The following is a 23,867-nucleotide window of genomic DNA, read 5'->3' as shown; positions in this document are numbered from 1 at the left end:
TCTTGTAACGTTAATGAATGTTTGGTGTACAGTTTGACTTTATCATGCTTTTTGAATTTCTAATTGTCAACACTTGTTTATCCTCATTGTTTCATTGGTTATATTCTTTAAACACATGAAGCTTTTTTTTTTTTAGAGAGGCCTTTCATAGTCAAAGCTACTTAAACAATTACACTCAAACGGTGTAATTGTTAAGAACTTGTTAGGCTCTTGGATATTATAGACAATAAAACAATAAGAAATTCGTAGGCCTACATTAGCATATATTTAGTAAAACACTAGAAGTTAGAGTTTAAATATTACAGTAAAAACAAATCTGAAGAATCAGCACCCGCAGAGTCAGACACAGACTACACCTGGAGAAACTGCAACAGAGACCGCCACTGGAGAATTGGGCTGTTCAGCCACAGCAGGTGCTGCAACTCAACCACAGACTAATCCTTGGCGCATATTCCATTGTCTTGTGAGACAGAAAGAAGCCAACAACAACAACAAAAAAACCCCAAATAAAATAAGAATACGTACAGCCAACAAGAATACACAAAAACTGTATACACACAGACATCTTTATGTGTCTTAAAACAATAGTGAGATGCCCATATGTACATGACAAGAGGTTTTTCTCGCTGTAATCATTCCTCCTGCTAATACTGGTCATTAAAAGATCCCATCCTGTGCTTACACTGTAAGTGATGTGGGACAGAATCCACAGTCCATGTTTTTTGCAAATATTTATTTAAAAGTTTTTCTGAAGTCTATATGAGGCTTCAGCACTCTGAGTTGGTTTAATCAAGCAGATGTCCTCAAAAGTTAGTCTTTTTAGTATAAAATTCCTTCCCTTTCTTTCCCTGTTGAGCTGCAGAGGAAGGATGGTAACAGAAAGAGGGAATTTGATACTAACGACTGTAACTTTGAAAGATATCCACTTGATTTGACTAATTTGGACAGCTGAAGCTTCATATTTGTTTCAAATGAACTTTTAAATACATTTTTGCACAGAAGTAGGACTGTGGATTTTGTCCCCCATCACTTACATTGGAAACACATTAAGAGGAGAGCTGTTAATGGCCAGTGTGAACAGGAAGAAGGATATACAGCAGGAAAAACCTTATACCAGTGTTTATTTGGGCACCAGACTATTGTTTTAAGACAGAATTGAAAAATTGTGAACCCGCCCTTTAAGGAAAGAGATCCTTTGGTTCTATACTGCTTGTACTGGCAGTGTTTATCTTAAGTATATCATACACTTTCTCCATACACCTATTGCTATTTAGTTAAATAGAGAAACAGAACAGATAGATACTAGAACCACTTCTATGATACACAGAACATTGGGCAATGAGACAGCTTGGATAGACTGCCAGTACATCGCAGGCCTGTAACACTCGGGGTAGACGAACACTCACTGACATCTTAAGTCATAGACATCCTGAATTTCCAGTCCACCTGACGTGCCTGTCTGTGGAATTTGGGAGAAACATGCAAACTCTTGGGAGGCCGCAGTACTAACCTCCGTGCAACCATGCCACCCAAGTCATGTACAGTCAAATGAAACTCCTGCACGCATAAACACACATTTCAGTCAGTGATTTCCAAGGGAGCTTCCTGGAAGCTGGTTGTAACTGTGCCAGGCCTGTCACAATGTGTCCCATAAAACAAGGGAAAACACATTATTTCATGTATTTTCATGCCATTTACTGGAAAATGCAATTATGCTTAACATTAGTGCAGTTGGCTTTCAGATGCACTTGTAATTGTTGTGCCTCCCTAATTGAAGGTCTTCCTCTAGACACACACACACACAGACACTAAGAGTTTGGTTGATGTTTTTGAAAATCCCTGACAATGCCATGAAGCATATTTTCTTAGCATGGGTGGCCTATAATTAAACACACACACAATGACACACTAACACGCACACACACAAACATGCCCTGACTGTTCATAAAAGAGACAGACATGTTGCAAGTAATGAAACAAATTTATTTGAATCTTCCAGTAGAGACTTGATATTCATGGAATAAAACTGCTTTTCTGGGAGTTTTACTGAGCAAAAACAGGAAAAAAAAGGAGAAAAACAAAACAAAACAAAGAGGTGAAAGTGCAGACAAACAAAACAGAAAACAAGTTCAAAAATACAAAAAGAATGTAAAGAGTATAACAGTTTAATAGCAAGTAAGATTGCTCAAAGCATAAAAGAACTGAATGGCAATATCTGCATTTTATTAAAAAAAATCATATTGGGACATCAGTAACTGATTTCTCAGTCAACAATTAAAATTTGAATGCTCAACATCTTCCCATAACAGTCATTTAACAAGTTTTGCTCAGTCAATGTAGTAAGAGAATGAAGCACAGTCACTGAAATATTTATGTCCTCAATGTGACTCCGTACTTGACACATTTGATTTCGCTGTAGTGTATACAGTAAGGGACTAATTAAGCTGCACTTGTACTTGCCTCTGCTTGGTGTTCAGCTACCAGTCTTAAATGTGTAGCACTACACTAACCAAACTATGCTTTGCAAAACCAGACTGCACAGCACATATTCTAGTAGTGAATATATCTAAACACTAGTCTTTTTTTCTTTAAAATTCATTTGAAACACAAGTGTAAAACAAGATGAGCAACATTTAAACATTAGTCTTTTTTTGTCTGAAATGCCCTTTTAGTGCCATGCCCCACACTAAACCCCACCCTAAACTCTCATACTCCCCCTAATTTTTTCCCTCGTATTATTTTCTCATGATTTGTGATATGGGATTTCATTTTGATGTTATAGTAACTTTGCACTGCTTTAATTCATTTAGCTCTACCTTAAAAAAGAACACTTTGAGGAAACAGCATACTTATTTAAGTATCTGGAGATGATTAAAATTTTTCAGTCATACTGGTCATCCTCCAAGTCCCTGCTAACTTTGTACATATCATAAGTACATTTCATGCCAACTTCATTGCAGTCAGACAGTAGAGAGCAGCCGACTGCAATTTTGGTGACCTGGAATGTCCCATAATTATTGTAACTACACATGTATATCTGGATTTCCGAGGGAATATTTAGATGCAAACTAGTCACCATGAGTCAGAATAATAGAACAATGAAAAAGAGAAATTGTGGGAGCAAGATACTTGCATCATGATGAGTGTGATGGTCTAATTATTACAGTTGGTCACAAAGATCAAGTATCTTCCAGTTGCATCACGCTCACTTTGCTTACTCCTCTCCCAGTCTGTAAATGTGCCCAATTCAGACGTCCTTCAAGTAGAGAACAAACCAATCCATTTAACAACCTGCCCAGCCTTACGGGTCCAAGATCAGCTTGTGTTTCAGTCAAAACCTCATCAGTTACCAGAAAAAGCAGATTGGCTGAAACACAAGCCAGTCTGGGACCAGCTAGCCCCTATTCTTGCTACTTAGACCAAAATGCTGGGGTATGGACAGCCACAGGGCTGAGGACAGTGAAGCCTAGGACACAGAGGATATAGGGTTGTGGGGGGAACCCATCTGGGTTAGCACCTTATCCAACCACTGCAGGGGACCATGCAGGTGAATCTCAATCCAGCAGGGTGTGCTGGTCACATCTTGGCGGTGGTACTCTGCTCCCCAGCCCTGGAACAAATGGAAAAACATGGCTTAGTATAAGAATCGGGACACAAATGTTTTTCTTTCACCTGATTTGTTGTTTGTTGATTCTTTTATTATTTGGACTGACAAATATTAATACCAAGTTTTACTTTAGTCCATGTAAATACTTGACTCTGTATCAAGATGTTCCATGTTTAGGCTGATGTTTATAAACAACTCAGAATGTCAAACGGGTTTTAAAAGAAAGACATTTTTACAGACAGCAAAGTAGTGGTAGCTGATGTTGGGTACTAACAACAGACAAGACTGACTGTTTTTACATTTTGTCATTTGGCAAACGCTTTTAGTCAAAGCGACATACAAGCAAGGCATTAAAGGACAGTGACTCAAAAACAGCCGCAGTACAAAGTAGCTGACCAATTATTAGAGTAATAAACGACTATAAGTAGACAAGTGCATAAGAAACAACAAAGTGGTGCAACAATCAACATAGTGCTAAAGGTTGAGGGACTCAAGTGTTGAAGTGTGGTTTTTAGAGATTTTAAGGAAACATACCATTTCAAATGGAGCAGATTGGTTTAAACTTACAGTATTTTCAACCTGTTTTTACATCCTCAAGCATCCAAAAGTTGTAAATTTTAATCTCAGAAAATACTGTTTGCTGCACTTTACATCGTAACACATAATCTTGTGATTAGAATAGTAAATAGAAAATGCATCCAGTAGTAAAGGGAAAAGAGGAACGTTTGAGGAAACTCAAATGAGCTGTTCATTGTATGCATCATGATAGTCAGTCTGCAGATGTTGATTAAAATTGAGATTTTGTTACTGATCTTTGAAATCCAATTTTCACTAGTGTTTAATAATCAAAATAATTGAATTTCTACAAGCTGAGAGCCCGAACAACAAAGAAGTTGATTTTAAGAATTAAAAATGACTCAACTGTAAAACTCAACTCATAGTCAGTTGATGCCAAGTGTACTAAGTTATATATCAATATTAGGCAGTCCAAAAAAATCAATACTGTTCTTTCCTCTTGTTTAAATCTGAAAACCTACCTTAACAAAGCTCATACGGATGGTACACATCTTGGTGAGCTCATAAACAGCCTCAAAGCCGTGGTTAACAGACTGGGCCAGCAGTTCAGCAAACTCCTGGTTGTTGAAAATCTTCAGGCTGCAGCCGCTGGGAATCTTACACACAGTTGTGGGATGGAAGCCGTGGTGGTAGTTACAGTTACGACTCTGGACGAAGATACTGCTATCACTCAGACATTCTGCGTACACCTCACCACCAACATAATACAAATGGACACCTAAGAAGAAGCAGCAGATGATAAAGCGTTGGTTAGTTTCAATGACAAAAGCAAAGGCCCCCCAAAAAATTAGTGTGGTCAATCTAAAATCGATACACTAAAATGTTTACTCAATTTGTTGTTATTGTTTTGTTCTACTCTAGATCCAAATCCCAAGATCTATTGACAACATTAATTGATTTAGTCTTGTCTGTTGACAGTCAGTGCATTGCAGACATTGACAGGCTTTGCATACTGCACCTTTGCCGATGTGCCGCCGGGTGTTCTCAATGGTGGAGTTGCGGTTCACGTTGGAGAGCAGGCCGAGGCAGAATCGGTTGCGGTTATTGGAGGGATCTGTGAAACCGTCAACGAGCACGCTGGTGGAGGAAGCCTGGAACGCCTCTCCGACACGATTGTTGAGCTCGTAGTAAACAATAGAGCACCAGTGCTTGGGTTCCTCATAGGCCACAGGCTGCACATCTGCACAGGAAACACATTAACAGGTCACAGGAGTGAGCTGAGCACAATGTACATGCACAGACAGACACAGACACATTTAATGCACATTTAAGACTCCTCTGTGCTGACTCCTGTGCAGACAAGCTGATGCCAGAGGAGCCAATGATGCCAGTAGAGGCACAGCTATAAATCTTACTCATCCAGACAGTTATTTCTTCCAAATTGTCCCATGTAGCCCATAATAGAGATCTGAATAAACATATAAGACCCACTAGCAAAATTTGTGTAGATTTATGCTGACCAAAATCGGTGCAGATGCATCCCAAAGCATGCAGACTGTCTGTGGTCTGTGTGCCAACCTTTATTGAGCAGTCAAACAGTCAATAGAAGGTGCCTGGCCATGCCCTGTGTGCCTGGTATCTCGGATGAGGCAGTGCCAGCTGGCCTCACCCTCTCTGAGAGAGGAATAAATCGTGTTTATCTAAGCGCATACTTCTCCTGAACTTCCTCTGTAGCGTGGCACTGGCTAGCAGGTGTGTTTTGTCTGTCCCCTTCCCAGAGCTGGCCTACAATAGAAACCAGCTCCTCTGTACAGGATGCAGCTTGTGGAAAAGAAATTAAAAACTCCCCAAACTCCCACTTCCAGCAAACATTTCAACAGCTCTTCCCGCAAATGCTGTCACCATGTGTGGGCACAATTTTTGGTCCTTGAGTGTATGATGATACAGAAGTACAAATATTTTGTGTGTAAGGGGTGGAAAACAAACTTTCTGGCAGCTGTTATTCCAATGTGAAGTGAGAATAATTACACTGCAAACATCTGCATGGTGTGTAACCTACAGCAGCCTCTTACTATTTTTCCTGAAAATTTAACCATTGAAGGAACATTTTGGTTTATTACAACTTGGGTCTTATTTCTGTTGTTTAGGTCATTGTTTCTATCTGTTATAACTTCATGCTCACCAAAATAACTGCTACAATGATGTATAACCCTAACCTAAAGTGAAAAAAATACAAGCAAGCAATGGGACAGATTGTAAACAAGCCAACAGTTTAACTAGAATATCTGAATCAGACATTCCCACTCAGTGGATCTCGACCCCAACAAAGGGTCACAAGATGATGTGATGATGTAGTATAAATTGAGGAAAAACACAGTTTTTCTAAACAAAGTTGTTGGTTTTCACAGTATTTTCTTATGAAATACTATAATACTAATAGTTTACATTTTAAGGCCTCTAAAATTATTCTGAGGAGGGAAAATCACTCTTTGACTGCACTGCTCGCAACGCAGACATGCACATTGTGATGAAGAGTCCAAAGTAAACATTGCTTTGTTATTAAGGGGTCACAAGAAACAATGCTTAGAACCACTTATCTAAATTACTTTATCTAGAGATAAAACTTTAAAGTGAGCACACTTGAAACAATCCCTCACTGCACATGAAAACTGTGCATAGGTCTGTAAACTGTGATGGATGCTTACAAAGGACAGTTAAATTTACCATTTGTGTTTCTTTTCTCTTGGAAATATGTTTGGCTAATTTGGGCTTTTGTTTGAAACCTTACTCAACCAGACTTTTAGTGATGCTGTTCCAAGTTCTCAGAAAATAACTTGGTGACTGCATTCTTATTATTACTGATAGAATATATGGCTAACACTACAAGAATTACGGAATTTCCCTTTAAATCGGATGGCCCTTGAATCTAGTACATGTCCATTTTAGGGTCTATTACGAATTCATGAATGCAGGGTTCAGATGTGTCTGTCTAGTACAATAAAAGCAAAACCACAGAGTCGAGATAGCAGCAATTATTGCACCACATTTCAGATCTGAAAGTTGGAGGTAATTAGTGAATCTTATCGTTAACGAGTTTCAAGTCATTACCACCAGCAGAGATGACATAAGCCCTGGCTTTTATAGGCCTCATAAAACTGTTCTGAGGCCTGGCTTAATTTGCTGAGGCTTTGAGCTTCCCCTGCGCTCACACCCACAGAGCCTCACTGTAAACTAGCACACTGTTCAGGTTTTATCTGTCAGGACATGGTATACAAACGCAACTGAGGTTTTTATTTTCATGAATTTGGAGTTTGACCACAGGAGAGAATAAAACTTTAAAAACAACAAGGTTTCCCAGAAATTTGCACCTGCAGATCAAGGAGAGCAGGTGCAGACAGCTTTATGTGGATGATATCACTGTGAACACAAGGACATTTGTGTATTTGAGATAGTTACTGCCATGGTTACCTGCCCGGTTGTTACTCTCTAAGGGCAAGGGTGGTGCCATGAGGTTGGTGTCCATTGGCTGGGGGCAATCTTGAGTCATCTGCTCCTCTGGGGGCATGTAGGCAGGAGGGGGAGTCTCTGCATCAGGGAGGAGGCAGAACAAACAGCAGAGAAATTAATTGTTGTAGTTCAGTATGGAGGAAGAGGAGGGAAGTGGAAGATAATAACTACAGATCTTACCTGGCATCTGGAATGGACTGCTGGGCTCGGAGCTGGATGGTGAATGAGGGAAGGTGACGTTGCTGCCGCTTCCCGGCGAGTTTGGGTAGCTGTTTCCCGGCGAATTGGGGAAAGGCATTGTGTTGGCCTGAGGAAAGGATTCTGGGAAGGTGGCATTCTGTGGCATGTGCGGCTCATTCTGTTGTAGAGGATTGCGGAAGCGAGGCAACATCGTATGCTTGGCATTAAACTCACTGTTCCTTGGTACCAACACAGGGGGCAGCACTGAGGACAAAGACAGACAAAAATGGTTAAAACAGAAAGCGCTTCAATGCCTCAGAAACTCTCCAACCAATCCTTTTAGTCAAATAAAACTGTACTTCACGAATAATTTCATGCTTTTTTCAGTTTCATATTCTTGTAACAGTTAGTAAAGGAAAAAGTATCAGGCTTTTAAAAATCATATCATATTGTTTGACCCCATAGATGATATTGACTGTGTTGACTTTATCTTTGAATCTCTAGAGGTCAGCCTGAATGCAGGTAATACTGCTAACTCCAAAATTCTGAAAACACAATTATACAATTATTTTCATTATTGATTGATCTGTATTTATGTTTTAACTAATCAAATAACCCTTTAGTCTATATAATGTCAGAAAATAATGAAGAATGCCCATCATAATTTGCCAGGGTCCAAGGTGACAACCTCTGATTGCTTTTCTTTGGTCTATCCAACAATACAAAATCGACAGATATTCGATTTGATTTTTTGTTTCATGACTTGCACTAATGTGCCGTGTATTAATGTAGCACTATCATTGTTAGGGGTGTAACGGTTCATCCCGAACCGTTCGGTAAAGGATGTTTGGTTTGGTACGCGACTTTCCTCGCTTCGGTATGCTCCTTGATTCAAACAATTACAGTCAAAATAGTTTAATAATCCACTCACTCTGACATGTGCAACAATATAAATTCTAGTGCTTGAGTTCCACCCGAAATGTTTTGGCAGTGCACCACTTCGCTGTAGCTTGCGGGTAGCAGGCTCATGGATTTATGCCCGCCAATTTAGCCAAGTTACCCTTGTTACCCATGCTCATGTAGTGTCGCTGTCACCATTATTATTAAAATATGTGCCATTATCACTGTATATTGTGTCTCCCCCGTGAGAAGGGGGGAGTGGGGCGTGGATGTGTGAGGCAAGAGGGCAGGAGTTGCTCAATGACATCCACTGGCCAGAGAAGAATGATTATGATGATAATAATAATAATAATAATAATAATAATAATAATGATAGTGAGAGAAAGACAAACAGTGCTGTCTGTGTTTAACTTGGTTTATTTTCACATGAAGACAGTTTTAGAAGACGGAGAGATTTCCTCCAGCAGGGCAGTGCTGCTGTTGGCTGCTGAAACTAAAACTGTCTCAATCAGCATATATTTGAAAACGGGCGTGGACGGGCTGCACTGTTTCACAGACTCACACTGGGTGGGGGCTGGGGGAGGTGACTGTTAACTTTCTACTGTTCATATAATTTTCATGATGCAGAGAATAAGTTTCATGAACTCCCAAATGGTCCATTCTATGTCAGCATTGGCCCCGCCTTTTCAAGGCTGATTTTAAATAGTAGATGACAGGTTGAACCATTTTCAACCAATGAAACGCCGATTTTTATAAATTTGGTGTCAATGTCAATATTAACACCAGCATTAATGTGTTTCATCAAAGCACAGACAAGTGTACAGCTCAAAAAACATGTTTAAATGTGCAGTATTTAAGTTAATTACTGATGGGTTTTATTGTATTTTGTTTCTTACATATTTCCTTGACTGTCTTTTTCTTATTATTTCAGGGGTTATGTAACTTAGCTGATGTAACACCACAATTTTCCAATTGGGTTTTAATAAAGAAATTTACATATTCATCTTTGTTTATAAAACAAATCTTTTCACCACTAGACAATCACAATTACACACACGCATGCAAACATAAAGACACAAACTCAATAAGTACTGAGTTCTTTAATTGTAGTATAATACAGAAATCTCTTTCTGGCACTCTCCATCATTCTACGTTCAGGGCGCAGATGTCCCTGCATTTTCCAAATGTCAGCTTCCAGCCTGTTGGTCTTAGCCAGCAGTATTTGGCCCAGACTCTCAGATTTTGAGGCGAGCCAATCTTGAGGAATTCATCACTTGGGGTAAATATCCTGGCTGATGTGAGGGCTATTCAGGTGCAGTACATACAAACCACAGAGATACGCTCCACTTGTGTCTATAAATACCTGCCCAGATAAATAAAGCTTGTGCTGAAATTTTAGATGGGGCCCACGCCGCTGTCAGTGTTCCTGCAGGTAGCCCATGTGTGCTGCAGCGGGCCAATGCATCAATGTAGCAGTTTATTTCAAAGGTTATATGTAGAGCAGGCGGACAGCTGTGGTGTTTGGTAGAATAGTCAAGGGAGATTGACAGGATGTGTGGTTTGTGTGTGTGTGTGGGGTTAGAGGAGAAGTGCAGGGGGGTAGCATGGATAGACAGGTGCTCTGGGGTTGAATCACCTCAGCCTTCAGTCTTCCACCCGCTGCTAAAACAAAAAGTGTGCAAGGCAGGCAACAACTCTTTCCTCCCATTGTGTGTGGGTGACTGGCTTCCTGTTCCAGAGAAACTGTGCGTGTGGTCATGGGTTTGTGTGTCTGTGTGTGTGTATCCTCGTTTTCGTAACGTGCGTGCAAATGTGAGAGTGTGTGTGTGTCTGAGTGTGGTAAATGTGTGCATAAATGTTAAAAAAAAATCCAGCAGTACAGAGCATGCCCAAAACAAAGCCCTCATTCTCCCCGGATGGAATTTCCTGCTCTACACACACACACACACACACACACTTAGCCCTTTACTCTAGCACCCGGCACACAGCTGTTTCTATCTTGTCAGCTGACCCTCATTTTCTGTTTAGTAAGAGGCCAAATAGTGTTTGATTTGTCTTGCATCTACACTACGGGAAGCAGTACGCTAAAATCTCTTGACCCTGGATTTAACATCCTCTCCTGGTAAGGTCAAATTTCTCAAATAAATCTCGTGAATGAAATGTATGTGGTGGTGTTGCTTTTCGTTTTAAACAGACAGACAACAGCAAGATAAGAGATGGAGGAGTAGAGTAACTGACCGTGTGCAGAAGAAATTACCAGAAAGGAAAAGACAGGGATTTCAGGGAAGGACTAATAGTCTTTTTTTAGCAGAAAGTCATTGAAATATAAGTTTCAGTTCAGTTTTTTTTGGCATGTTTTAAAAGGGAAAATATGCCTGCTGGAATCAAACTAGGTACAATCACCGTACATGGTATGTTTCTTAACCACTAAGCCACCAATTCAGAGATTCCGTCTGCAGAATTTAATTTTACACCGTTTCAGCATCTGTGTCATAATTCCTAGGGCTGCACCAATCCAACTTTTTCTTTTCCGATACTGATTCTGATACCTCAACTTGGGGTATCAACAGTTACTATTATTAGAGAATACGATCCAGCGCGCCGGATTGGTGCACCGTTAATTATATCAGGAACATATCACTCACCTGGACTGTCCACACGTTTGTAGTGGTAGGGGTTGATACACACATCCTTCTGTTTGGAGCCAAACGGGTACTCGCAGCACTCCAGGGCCTTCAGCTCATGGTGGGACTGCAGGTCAGGCCAGCGCCACACCCGACAATAAATGACATGCGGCAGACCTTTCCTGTGGGACACCTGCAGCCGTCCGTCCAGAGAGCGGGGGATTGTCACACAGTTACTGGGCTGACCTGGGCAGCTGAGAGCCCTCTCCAGTTCCTCCATGGCTCCCTTCTTCTTTTTCAGTTTCTTAACCAGAGCATCCACTGCCTTTTCCGCCCATTTCTCTTCCTCGTCTCCCTGCTTCCAGCCCAGCAGCCGTTTCACCGCTGGGCTGGTGAAGGAGAAGAGTGAGGTGACGTTCATGATGGACAAGCCGCCCTCCTCCCCTCTCCTTTCAGTTCAAAAGAAGTTAGAGTAGCAGGTGGAGGACAGTCCAGTTTTAAGAGGACAAAGGGTGAAATATTATTTGAATGTTTGTTTGTCTTTTTAGGAGTTTCAGTTATTCCTCAGCTTCCAGCACGTCAGATCAGGTCTTTTGCTAGAAGAAAAGAAGAAGTAGATTAGCTTCTAACAATAAAAATGTCTTCCATCAGAGATTTCAAACAAACTTCTGCACATCAGTCTGGCTCGCTGCTGAGTACATTAACTTCTTCCTAACCTCCTTTGCTTTATGAGCAGCGATGTCTCACCCGGAGTGACGATTCGGGGGGCTAATGATGTCACCGTCATAACTGTCATGGCTATGTCTGCTATGGCTTCTAAGAAACTGGCAGAGGAGTCATAACGGACGCCCACCTGTGAATGTCAGCCCAAACCACACATTCTCCAGATAGCTTCCTGTCCATATGGCTTGTCAAATTACCACCACTTACTAATGTCATTTACAGCAAAGGACTTCATATACAGCATGCAGCCTACACAGTCTATAGGGAAGACTGTTGAGGAATTTGGCGTACATGTTAAACACCTGATTCACTTTGCAGACATTTTAACAGCTCTATTGCAGCTCTATCAATCCATCAGCTACTTCTTAATATTATTTTTATCATTGATTAATGTGACAATTGCTTATATACCTTAAGAGACAAAGCACTTCACTATTTGCCTCTCATTTATCCACTGACACACATACTCACACACCAATGGCAGCAGAGTTGTCATGTAAGGCGCTGGCCTGACCATTGTGAGCAATTTGGGGTTCAGCATCTTGCCCAAGGACACTTTGACAAATGGACAGGGGGGAGCTGGGGATCAAACCACCAGCCCTGCAATCAATGGACACCCGCTCCACTATCTAAGCCACAACAATTGATATTGCAATATTGAGTTACATATACCATGATATTTTATCCATATCACCAACTCCTTATTTTAACCGAGTCAACTACAGAACGAAAAGAGGAAGAGATTTTAAAATTCTCCTCGTTGTTCTCTTACATGTGTTGGAAGCAGTTAAAGCAGAAAAAGAGTTTTTCTGACAGCTCTGAATACACGTGAGATTTGAAAAGCCCGTCTTTCAGTTTTCAGAAGAAGGAGACTTTTAATGAGTGGCCTGCTGAGGCAAATGTTCTACAAAGCTTCAACACTACTAACCAACAAACACTGGTTTGGGGCAGGAATCTGGCAACATTCGGGACAATAAAAAGGAAGTGCGTGTGTGGACCCCAGGATAAATGTGCCCATTCACTCGGGTCCCACAGGAGCAATTCAGTAGCCAGGAGGTGCACACATTCTAGCTTTTAAAAGGGAAAACAACAGGGCATTGAGCTCTCCTAGTTCTATCTTCTTTTCAAGTTTTCCTGAATGCAATTAGGGAGATAAAAACGTAGTTATGGTTGAGCTTTGGCAGCGCATAAATGTGCAGATGCAAGGCCAGAATCAAATAAACGGCATGTCAGAAATCCACCACCTTTTCATCCCTACTGACTCACAGATGAGGATGCATCACTCTCTGACAGTAAAGCCTGCAGTATATTGGATTTCCTACGAGCAAGAACAAATACATCATTAAGACTGCTCAGGAGTTATTCTTGGCCCTTCAGATTAAGGGATGAATAGCGATTTCTATCTTTGTCGGCTACTGCATGTGTAGGCTACATCATACTGACAAACAGGCAGGGAAGTTTGATGAGAACAGGTGCTGTTTACAACGTGTGTGTGTGTGTGTGTGTTGTGGAGGCCCTGGTCACTTACTATTGCCAACAACACTGACAGGAAAGCGGCAACTTGCACCTATACTTAGCTTGGCCCCTGAATCACATTGGCTCATCTAAAAAGTGACGTTGAACTTCTAACACAAGAGAGAGGGGACATACGGGCAAACTAGGGTGTGTCTATGTGAGTGTGTTTGTGTGTGTAAGATCAAAGGCAAACATATCTCAAGACCTCACTACGATATCACACCCTGCTACCACATTAAGAGTCCTATTCTCCGCCATCAGAGAGACAGGAAACACGCTGTGTAGTTATGTCTTCATATCTGTCATCACTAGCACAGCAGCAACATCACTTCCTTTTGCTGAGACCTGCAGGTTTTTCCACAGGTGCAGGGTGGGAAAGGAAAAAAGGGAGTTTCCTAAACTTCCCACCCCTGACTTTTATCTTCCTTTCTTGTTCTCTCTACCCCATGAACACTCCTTTCTTTGCAGCGAAACTGTTAGGAGTGGAGGAGCATGGGTCAAAAATGTCATGGATGAAGAATCTGTTCTAACCTGTTTAGCCATATTTCTGTGATGTTGCCTCTAAATTTATGTACAAAGTATCAGGGCTGGGTTTTATTTAAAAATGTTCAATATTAGTGCAGATATGGTAGCTGAGTTTTGGTACAGATACCAAGAAGCCTCCAAATGTTTTCACTGTTAAATATCATTAAAAACCTTAGAAACCAGTCATACAAGACCTAAATTCAATAGCATACATTTGCAAAGTTTTATTCAAACCAGGAACTATATCATCACAGAGTAAAAGTAAACCAGATTATGGCTTCAACTAACGATTTTTTTTCATTTTCAATTAATCTGGTGATTATTTTCTCAATTCATTGACTCATAGTTTGATCTATACAACAAAGATACAAAGAAACAACATCACACAATAATGAAAAATGGCCATCAAGAGCCCAAAGGGACATATTCAAATTGCTTGAATTGTCCAACCAACAGTCCAAATATATTTTTTTTACTAAAACGAGAAAAAAAAGCAAATCCTCACATTTGAGAAGCTGGGACATAGACATTCTTGTCATTTTTGCTTGAAAAATGACAGTTTATCAATTATTTTACATTTACATTTTGTGATTTGGCAGACACTTTCATCCAAAACAACTTACAAGCGAAGCAAGAGAATTGAGTGTTAGAGAACAGTAACTCAGAAAGAGCTGAGGTACAAATGTATAAAAATGATCAACAGATGCAGATTAATTTTGTGTAGATTGGCTATTTGATATAATAATAACTTCAGCTTTAAACAACATTACATATCTGACCTGAAATTAAATGTCAGCTTTTGAAATGTGACAGCTACGCAAACATTTCAGTCTGTGCCAAGACAATTGCTGGATCATTGGATTGTTGACTCAAACTTCATATACAAAGTATTCTTTTTATTGTTGTTATTTGGACATCTGCGAAAGCTGATGTATCGCTCTACATTATGACCTTGTCTGTGTCTGATGTAAAACGGACTCAGCACATCTTCACAGAGAGCATAATATGTGCTTAAGAGCTGAGCACGGAAAATAACAATACAACATAAAGTTCAAAAGGCAAAAACAGCAATAACATCTTGGTAGCAGGGTCACCACCCAGACATGCAGGGGAGTCTTTTTGATCCACATCCAGCCACAGAGCTGCTTTGATGGCCTCTCAGTGACAGCCAGCACTATCAGCACAAGTTCAGGACTAGCTGCAGAAAGACAACCTTTAATCCATTTCAGATGGAAGATTCCAGAAAGTACTGCGCTGTAACATCTGGAGCAAGCTTCACAATCCTCTGCTGTCATTCTGCTGCAGTTGGAGACCATATCTCTCAGACATTTCCAACTCTTACAGTTAGTAATATCTGTCTGCTGGCCTGACTGCATGCTTAAAGGGCCTGATATGGCTTTGTGTTGGTTCTCTGTGTTGGACAATGCTAGTTTAGTGTTGTCTGGGACGCAGTCAAAATATAAAGACACCATTGTGCCTCCCTCTTCCTATACCTATGTATAGACTAGGACGTTTGCCATAATGTTTTCTGCTACAACTTTCCAAAAGATTATCTGAAATATTCCAGAGCTATCACATCAAAACCTATTCTGAAAACAATATATTTATCTCAGATCTGATCAAATTAGGGCAGAAACTGAACTCTATTTAATTAATGATTCATCTATCAACTATTTTCGCATCCACAAAATGCCAGAAAGTACTGAAAAATGTCAATCACAATTTCCTGAAGCCCAAAATGATGTCTTCAAATTACTTGTTTTGTTGAAGCAGTAGTCCAAAACCTAAAGATGTTCCATTTACAGTGATATAAAACAGACTTTAAATGACTTCAACAATCAATGGATTATCACATCTTTTGTTGTTTAACAAACATAAACAAGTTTTTCAACAAAACTTGTTTGTCATTTAAGATAAAAAGACACACTTTTAAAATGTTATAGGGCTACAACTGATGATCATTTTCATTCGATTAATCTGCAGATTATTTTCTTGATTAATCACTTCATTGTTTTTGTCTATAAAATGTCGGAATAGTCACAATTGAGAGGCTAAAAACACAGAATATTGGGCATTTTTGCTTGATAACAATGAATCCATTAAGGACTAATTAAAACCACAAAATGAAAACCATTTATTCAAAATTCTGGCCCATCATTGTTCGTTTGAAAGATATTGGAAAACACTCCCAACAAGCTTGTAGCACTTTTCCATTAGACAAAAGGATTGTGTCTCCACTGGTCACTAATTGATTCCTACTGACAATTTCTTCACTGATTAGAAGACACTGTGAGTTCAATTATCTATATGTAGACATCAACCGCTGAGCCTCATCACCCATGTCTCACACAGTCAATGAAGAGTCACATAGATGCCTGCAGTGGCCTCGGCCGCTGCTCTCCTCCCTATAAAAACTGAAACACACACCATCATTTACACAACAGCCCCATAAAAACCACTCTGACATTCCCTACAGCCGAGTCCGAGCAATGCTCTCTCGCTATTGTGTTAGCGGTAGCTTGTTATGCCCATCAGTTAGCCCACCGGACAGAGACTGAGGCTAATGGGAGCACAGAGTGGGATCATGCGACACTGACAGGCGGAGGGTTTGAACCACCTGGTGCGAGCTGTTAGCCACTACACTAGCCCCATGGATCATTTTGCACCGCTCCAGTGTCTGTTAATCAATTTAGGCCTGGGCTGTGTAGGATGAGGAGGCAGTAATGATGCTCTCTGGACCCTCCCTGGGGACAGGGCATTATAAAGAAGCTACATTATTTATCAGCAGGGTCCTGGATGGGGCCTCCATTAGCCCCCGCTCAATGGAGTCACTGGCTATAAACAGAGGAGTGCAGGAAGAGAGAGAGTGATAGATAAAGAGGAAAAGGGATGGAGAGAGGGAAATGATGCCGAGAGAAAAAGAGAGGAGGAAAGTGAGAGTGACGGCAAAGCCAGAGATCTAAGACAGAGTGGGTGTTTTTGAGAAAGAAACGGAGAACGCTCATGCTGTGTATCTTGTCTCTTCACAGAGCACTTCTCGGATTAAGTGCCTTCAAGGGTCTTAACTGAGTAAATAGTGGCACTATGAGGATGCAATATATGCTTTTACACAAATACAAATCATAGCACTGCAGCTTTGAGACTTGTTGTCTCAAAGCACCCTCAGAGTGGCATCTGTAGCAATATGATTTGAGGCAAACGATTGATGCTTGTTTCATCCAAACCTACGGAGGCTCAGAGAGGTCAAATCACTGCAAAAATCAGAAAACAGAGGCAAATGAAGAACACATTTTGTTAGCTCATTTTCGAACATTATTGGCAAATGGTCAACTTTTTAAAACGATTTTCAATGTCCCCCTCTGTACAACTTGTAGCATTTCAGTGTTTGATTGTGTTTTCTGTATTTGCAGTGTGTTTTTTTAGGATACGATATTTTGTCAACCTGGTGAATGAGTTTCTTAATTTACTTGTGTCTTATTTATTTGCTACGTTTTGTTTTTTTTTCTAAAGGATGCATGAGTAGTGAAGATATTTCTTCATTTGCTTATGTTTTGCCTATTTGTTTATAATTTCTCATGTTGCAATGTGCTGAAATCTCTTGGCAGGTGTACAAACAAGTGGGCGTTAGGAATGGTCATTGTTTGAATTTTTTTTTTAATTAAACAAAATAGGCCTCAAATGTTGTCTAATCACAAGCACTTTGCCTGAATTAAAAAGGCTAAAATTAGTCAATTAGTCAAGAACTATACGATATATAGAACACGTAAACATGACAATAAATCACACCAGACATCCAACACCAGCTTTCAGTAACTGACAGTTTTTTGTACTCTGTCCTACATACAAGAGAAGAGCCAAATTTTGATGAGAATCCCTTAAATTTGTATTAATTAATTAACAGCATTTTGACCAATGTACTTTATGTTCTAAATGAGGCGTTTTACAGTTTAAAAAATGAAGTTGTCAGTGCTCTCTGGTGGACAAACTTGTATTAGCGACACTGGTTCTAAACTATCTCAAACATACATATGTTTGGATTTTCTGTACTGCATTTCTTGTTAACAGTGATAGTATATATACAATAAGCTTATATTGACCAATAATATCAGCCAGGAATATGTATCCACTGGACTCTACTTAGGACACGTTTCAGGCAGTAAAGCCAGAAAAGTGCTTAGCTAAATACCCAGCCCTAGTGGCAAGCAAATGTCAATATACAACAGTCTAAGAGCAATGCTTGAAATAACTACACTCTCAGACATGAGGGGCTGCCCTTAGTGACTAGACATGGCATTGACCTGAGAGGCTCCTTAAACTCATCAGGGTCAGTTTTCCTCACAAACACACACGCACACACACAGCTCTGACCTGGAAAAGATGACACTTGCATACAAGTGAGTGTAATCCAGCCATCACACTACTCCCGAGCACGACACAGAAAACACCAGAAAAACCTCCTGCCACCAAATTGTGGTGAGCATTGTCCTACACTTTAGGGCACAAGCGATGACTTTAAAGGGCTGAACTGGGATCAGATTCTTTGTGTCCCAGACACACCAGTCCACACATGACTGCAGACATAACTAGCAAACACATGGGGGTTCAAGCAGCTATCTCAACCATGCTTGGCACTCAGTGTTGGGTTAGTGTTGTGTTAGGGTGGACACTTCACCCCGACACATGGCAGGGTATGTTGTCCAGGCCGTACAGACACACGGGAGGGTTTTGACGTTGCTCACTACTGTTGTGACTGACTCTCTGGATACAGGAATGCAGCTAACCTATATTTACACCTTGTAGTTTAGCAGTTTTTTGCCTTTGCCATGATCATAGATAGATAGATAGATAGATAGTAATAACACTGTAATGTTCGATATGTTAGGTATGTGGAGGCAAATACATGTAAATGCAGTGTTTTGTAAGTATAAAGAAGGGTATGAACCTGATAAAAGCATCTGGCATATCTGCATTACAATTTATTAAAGAGGCTTCACCCTGAAGCAAAACTAACCCAGCCATTTCAATCCTGCAAAAACCATTTGTTTAATTTCCAAACAGAATTTAAAGCTGCACACCCCGAGAAAGCAAGATGATAAAACAATTGAGGTAAATCATGGACAAGGACAAATTCCTGTCCTTTGGGTAATCTGATATGTCATCTTCAATAATGTCAGGAGATCTAGCCTTAGCTGCTGTAGGTCTCACTCTCTCCCTCTCTCTTTCTCTTTCTTTCTCCCTGTCTCACACACTCAAACACACACAAATTCATAAACACATTGATATAACTAAAACCACACACAGCACACATGTGGAGCACACCGGTGTAGCTGAAATAGCTGCATTTAAGTCTGCATCAGCCAGAAGACTATAAGATAATGAAAAGCTAAAAATGTCATTTTGGTAAAAGGATGGCATGTGAGGATTTGTAACCAGCGTGCTGTACTACACTGCATACATTATCCACTGATCTAGTGACATAAAAATATGATCTGAAAGAGCTGAAGAGCTGAAATAACTAGTCAGTTCATCGATTAGTGGATGCACGGGAAACTAATCTGCAAATTTTGGTAATGATTAATCATTTAAGTCATTTTTGAGCATGAAGTCCTAGCATTACCTTGTCCCAGCTTCTTAAATATGAAGATTTGCAGCTCACATGTGATAGTAAACTGGACATCTTTTTCACAATTTCCTGACATTTTAAAGACAAAACAATGGATCAGTTATGAAGAAAAGGGGTATTACACCAAAATACCACTTATTAATCTACATCTTGTAGCCTAATAAACCAAAAAGGCCTATACCATGTGTTGAATTACAGCAGGATAACCTTTATTTCCTGCTGAAAAGTCACTATAAAGTTTATACTTACAAGTGCTTATACTGATAGCTGCTAATGAGTGATTTCACCCAAATTAGTGGTGTTTTTTAACGCGTAAATGCAGCACTTAAACAATGTTACTATGGAAACTGGCAGTTTTTCTGTAATACACAGTAAGATAGCCTACATTATTGCACATTACTATAGTTATTTTTAAAAAACACCCCAAATATTCAATTTAAAAGAGAACTTGTGTCTAAAATGTGGCTGAATTTGCAATTTCAGTCTGATACTGTGAGTAAAAGAGGAAAAAAAAAGTTTGAAACTGCCAACTGACACTGTTGAGTTGAGAACCGTTGGGGTCTACTTCTCTGCAAACGGAGCTCGTGCACACTACAAAGAGTGAATTTACAGATAAAGAAACTTTCCATTTAGCGTTTTGAAAGGGTTGAAAACCTGAAAAGTTTACAGTACCTTTTTTTCTTTCACTGCAGCTCTCTCTTTCTGTGTCTCCTCCTGCGTGTGCTCTCCCTGCCTGTCTTGGGTCTGCTCGGCCTGGCGTCAGTGAGTCGCGGGGCCGTCTCACCCTCCGCTGAGCGCCAGTATCACGCCGCGGGATGCAGCCCCCGACAATAACAAGACCTACTTTTTACACATCTAACATCTTCAGTCACTGTGTGGAAATGGATTATGTAACTGTAAAACAATGCGGTTTTCTCGCTAAAATAGAAGAGGTCCTCACCAGCTGAGAGTTTCTTTTCAGATGTCAGAGTTTGTTGCCTGTTGAAGGGGGTGAAATGTTGTCTGGTTGATGCATTTTAGAGAGAAAGAATGCAGAGAGGGGAATCTTTCTCAACATGAGGCTCCCAGAACATACCAGCAAAATGTGGGGCAGGTTTTAGAGGTTGCGTTTTTATGTATTATTGCACAATGAAGTAATCTCAAGAACTTTTTTGATCAAATGTTTCACCCTGGTAATCTCCCAGTATCATCAAAAAAAAAAATCTTAAATGGGGGCTGCTAAGAGGAGACCTTGATTACTGGACTTTCCTTTCAAAATACTTACAAGCTATAAAGCTACTCAATTCTACTGTACATGGCCGCTGTAGAAACATTCACTTGCTCTCAAAGCAGTTCTTGCAAAAGTTTTGACAGGCAAGTCTGTGGTTTTATCTGATTGTGAACTTCTGAACTGCACTGTGTTAAGCCTGCCTCTCAGTTCCACTCTTGCTTTGATTGTTATGTGATAAGCACTATTTATGTTGTCAGGGGAACAAAAGTGTCAAAGAGCAGGATAAGCAGGAGAGCATGCTTATACATGCCATCATCCCAACATCTCACCTCAAGACAATATACACACACACACACACAATCAGCTCAGACCTGATGTACACTTTTTCTCTGGTGGGTATAAGGGCGTAATTGTGCAATGTCAAAAGTGAAACTTTGACAGTTCTTCAAACCATCTCATTAATATTGCATGCTAATGCATGAAAATAGCCCTCAGGCAGGGCAGCAGCAGAGGACACAAAGTGTCATTTCCTCAGAAGTGAGCTAAATCAGACCACCCATGTACATGAGAAATATTGTGAAGCACACTTAAGAGAAATTCAAGATAGGCTACTTTGTGATGAGGAAGTTATATTTTATCTGATCAAAACAGAGATGAAGAAGTGAATTATCTGTTGCAAAAAGGAAATCACAAGATTGATAACTAAAATTGGGAAACTAATGTCAGTTTTTAAGGTGAAAATAGATTTCCACTCAAAACATTATGCAAGTTAAAATACCATAGGGCCTCTAGGTACAATAAAATACTCATATTAATTGAGCAGGACAGGCATTAAATCCTCATGGTGAATATTACAGAAATTAGCTCGGTCAAACTGTAATTGCATAGACAAAGACACGTCGGATCAATTCAAAGAACTCTTTTTTTTTTAAAAAATCTCTACTGGTGAGATACAAAACACAATAAACCGTTTTGCAGCATTTTGCGAGTTCATTAGTCAAGTTCAGGGTTGCCGCGGTGAGGGGGACTAGATTATCCCGAGGACACGCGGAGGGAAACCGTTCAGAGCGGAGGAGGCTCCCGGCGCAGGTGACGTCACGGCGCTGGCGACAGAATGTCTGAGTGAGGCGGGAGCGAGCTGCACGTGAATAAAAAAAAAAAACAGTGCGAGGAGGAGGAGGAGGGAGGGGCGGTGATGATGATGATGATGGTGGTGATGATGCTGATGAGTAGGAATAGAAGGAAAGCGCGTCTAAACTTTTTCATAATAAGGATTCAATACACATTCATTAGACCACAGACATTTGTAGACCTACTGAGTTTATACAGAGTCTTATCAGGCTTAATGACAGTTTTATCTCATAATAACAGTGTATTAAAGCTGTAATATTATCTTAATTACTAATAAAGATAGTTTTACTGATATCTGCAGCATCCACTGGTTTCAACATTGGTAAACTGTACTGTACATTGGGGAACTGTAACAGTAGGCTATTTTCCATTATTGATGAAAAGTAAAAAGGATTCACTGAAATACTCAAGTACTTCAGTACAATTTAAAGTACTTAACTTGAGTTAATTTATACCAGTGCTGTAGCCAGAATTTAAGTAATGCTGAGGTCATGAGTTTTAGTTCCCCAAAGACTACCCTACACACAGAAGAAATTTTTATCTGCACCAACTTTGTACATTTTTTGCGGTAATTAAAGCTACTGTACCTCACTACTGTGAATTGTATTTCCATACATTACAATTAAATGTTGTTTAAACCTTATCTACACTGCCAGGTAGGCTATGTAATTTATACTAAAGTCCTTTGAATTTGATTTAATTTATTTAGTTCTTTTGCCTAAAAACTAAATAACTCCCCAAAAACCCGATTCACAACTGCAGAATGTAAACCCCTAAATTCATTAAAACCCCCAAAGTCCCAAAAAATATGACCAAAGACATGACGTCTGTGTCCTCAATGGTAGCTAAGGCCCAGCTTTAGTACATTATACACCACTTCAGAGGGAAATATTGTACCTTTTACTCAACTATATTTATTTTACAGCTACTCTAGTGACTTTGCACATCAAGATTTTACATACAAAATATATGCTCAGCTTATAAAATATGATGCACTGTTGTAGAGTGATTTATTTATTCTTCTTTGACCAGCTGCAACAGTAAAATGCTGCCTTTGTGTTAATGCATCAGTGATGATAATCCAGTTATACAATAATACATATAACACTGAAAGAAGCCATCTAGTTAGATTACTCTTACTTCTGATACTTAACTATATTTTGCTGTTAATACTTTCATACTCAAGTAAAATTGTGAATGAAAGACTTGTATTTGTAATGGGGTATCTTTACACAGCTGTATTGCTATTTTTTACTTAATTAAAGGATCTGAATATGTCCTCCACCACTGTTTTTTATAAGGGATATTTTGCTTAAAAGAACTTAAACTGAGATCTTGTGCAAAATACTGAACCGTGAAGACCACAAACAGTCATCCTTACCTTCTTGCATTTTGCTGTATAAAGTGTAATAAAAGCCTCATTAAATTTTTTCCCATTTTGCTGTGGATCCCGCAAACCCTCACCGTCTCATAGACCCTGATTTGGGAGCCACTGGAAGAGGTAGCGTCAAGGCCACACAGATGCTCAAACATTTGCTTGTAAATTTGATTACACGGATGAAGAGTGTCAGCCATCTTCTCTATGTGCCGCATAAAACAGGCACAAAGCAAATACATGGATTTCTGAAATGTCTAACAGGAAGCAAATTAAATTTTACACAAATTATTTGATGTATTTGCAATGGCTATATCCCATTTTGATGATTCATGCTAAAATTAATATTGCTTTCCTGGTAAAGTGAAATATAACTGGCAAACACAAATAATGTGCTCATACATACATTGAACAGACACAGAGAAGTTGCT

At 39.8% G+C, this 23,867-nt stretch overlaps 1 protein-coding gene across 1 annotated transcript; it reads right to left on the bottom strand.

The window, feature by feature from the left end:
• Positions 1–1,969: 1,969 nt before the first annotated feature.
• On the bottom strand, positions 1,970–20,499 carry smad1 (SMAD family member 1). Its single transcript, XM_044347203.1, has 7 exons — positions 20,393–20,499; positions 11,356–11,930; positions 7,811–8,074; positions 7,592–7,708; positions 5,142–5,363; positions 4,645–4,901; positions 1,970–3,610 (listed from the first exon to the last, which is right to left on the bottom strand). The coding sequence occupies exons 2-7, from the start codon at positions 11,753–11,755 to the stop codon at positions 3,467–3,469; spliced, it is 1,404 nt and encodes a 467-aa protein (XP_044203138.1). The 5' UTR covers positions 11,756–11,930; positions 20,393–20,499; the 3' UTR covers positions 1,970–3,466.
• Between the last annotated feature and the right edge of the window lie 3,368 nt (positions 20,500–23,867).

Source organism: Thunnus albacares, chromosome 3, assembly GCF_914725855.1.
Source record: "Thunnus albacares chromosome 3, fThuAlb1.1, whole genome shotgun sequence".
NCBI lineage: Eukaryota > Metazoa > Chordata > Actinopteri > Scombriformes > Scombridae > Thunnus > Thunnus albacares.
This window is presented reverse-complemented; position numbering and strand designations above follow the sequence as displayed.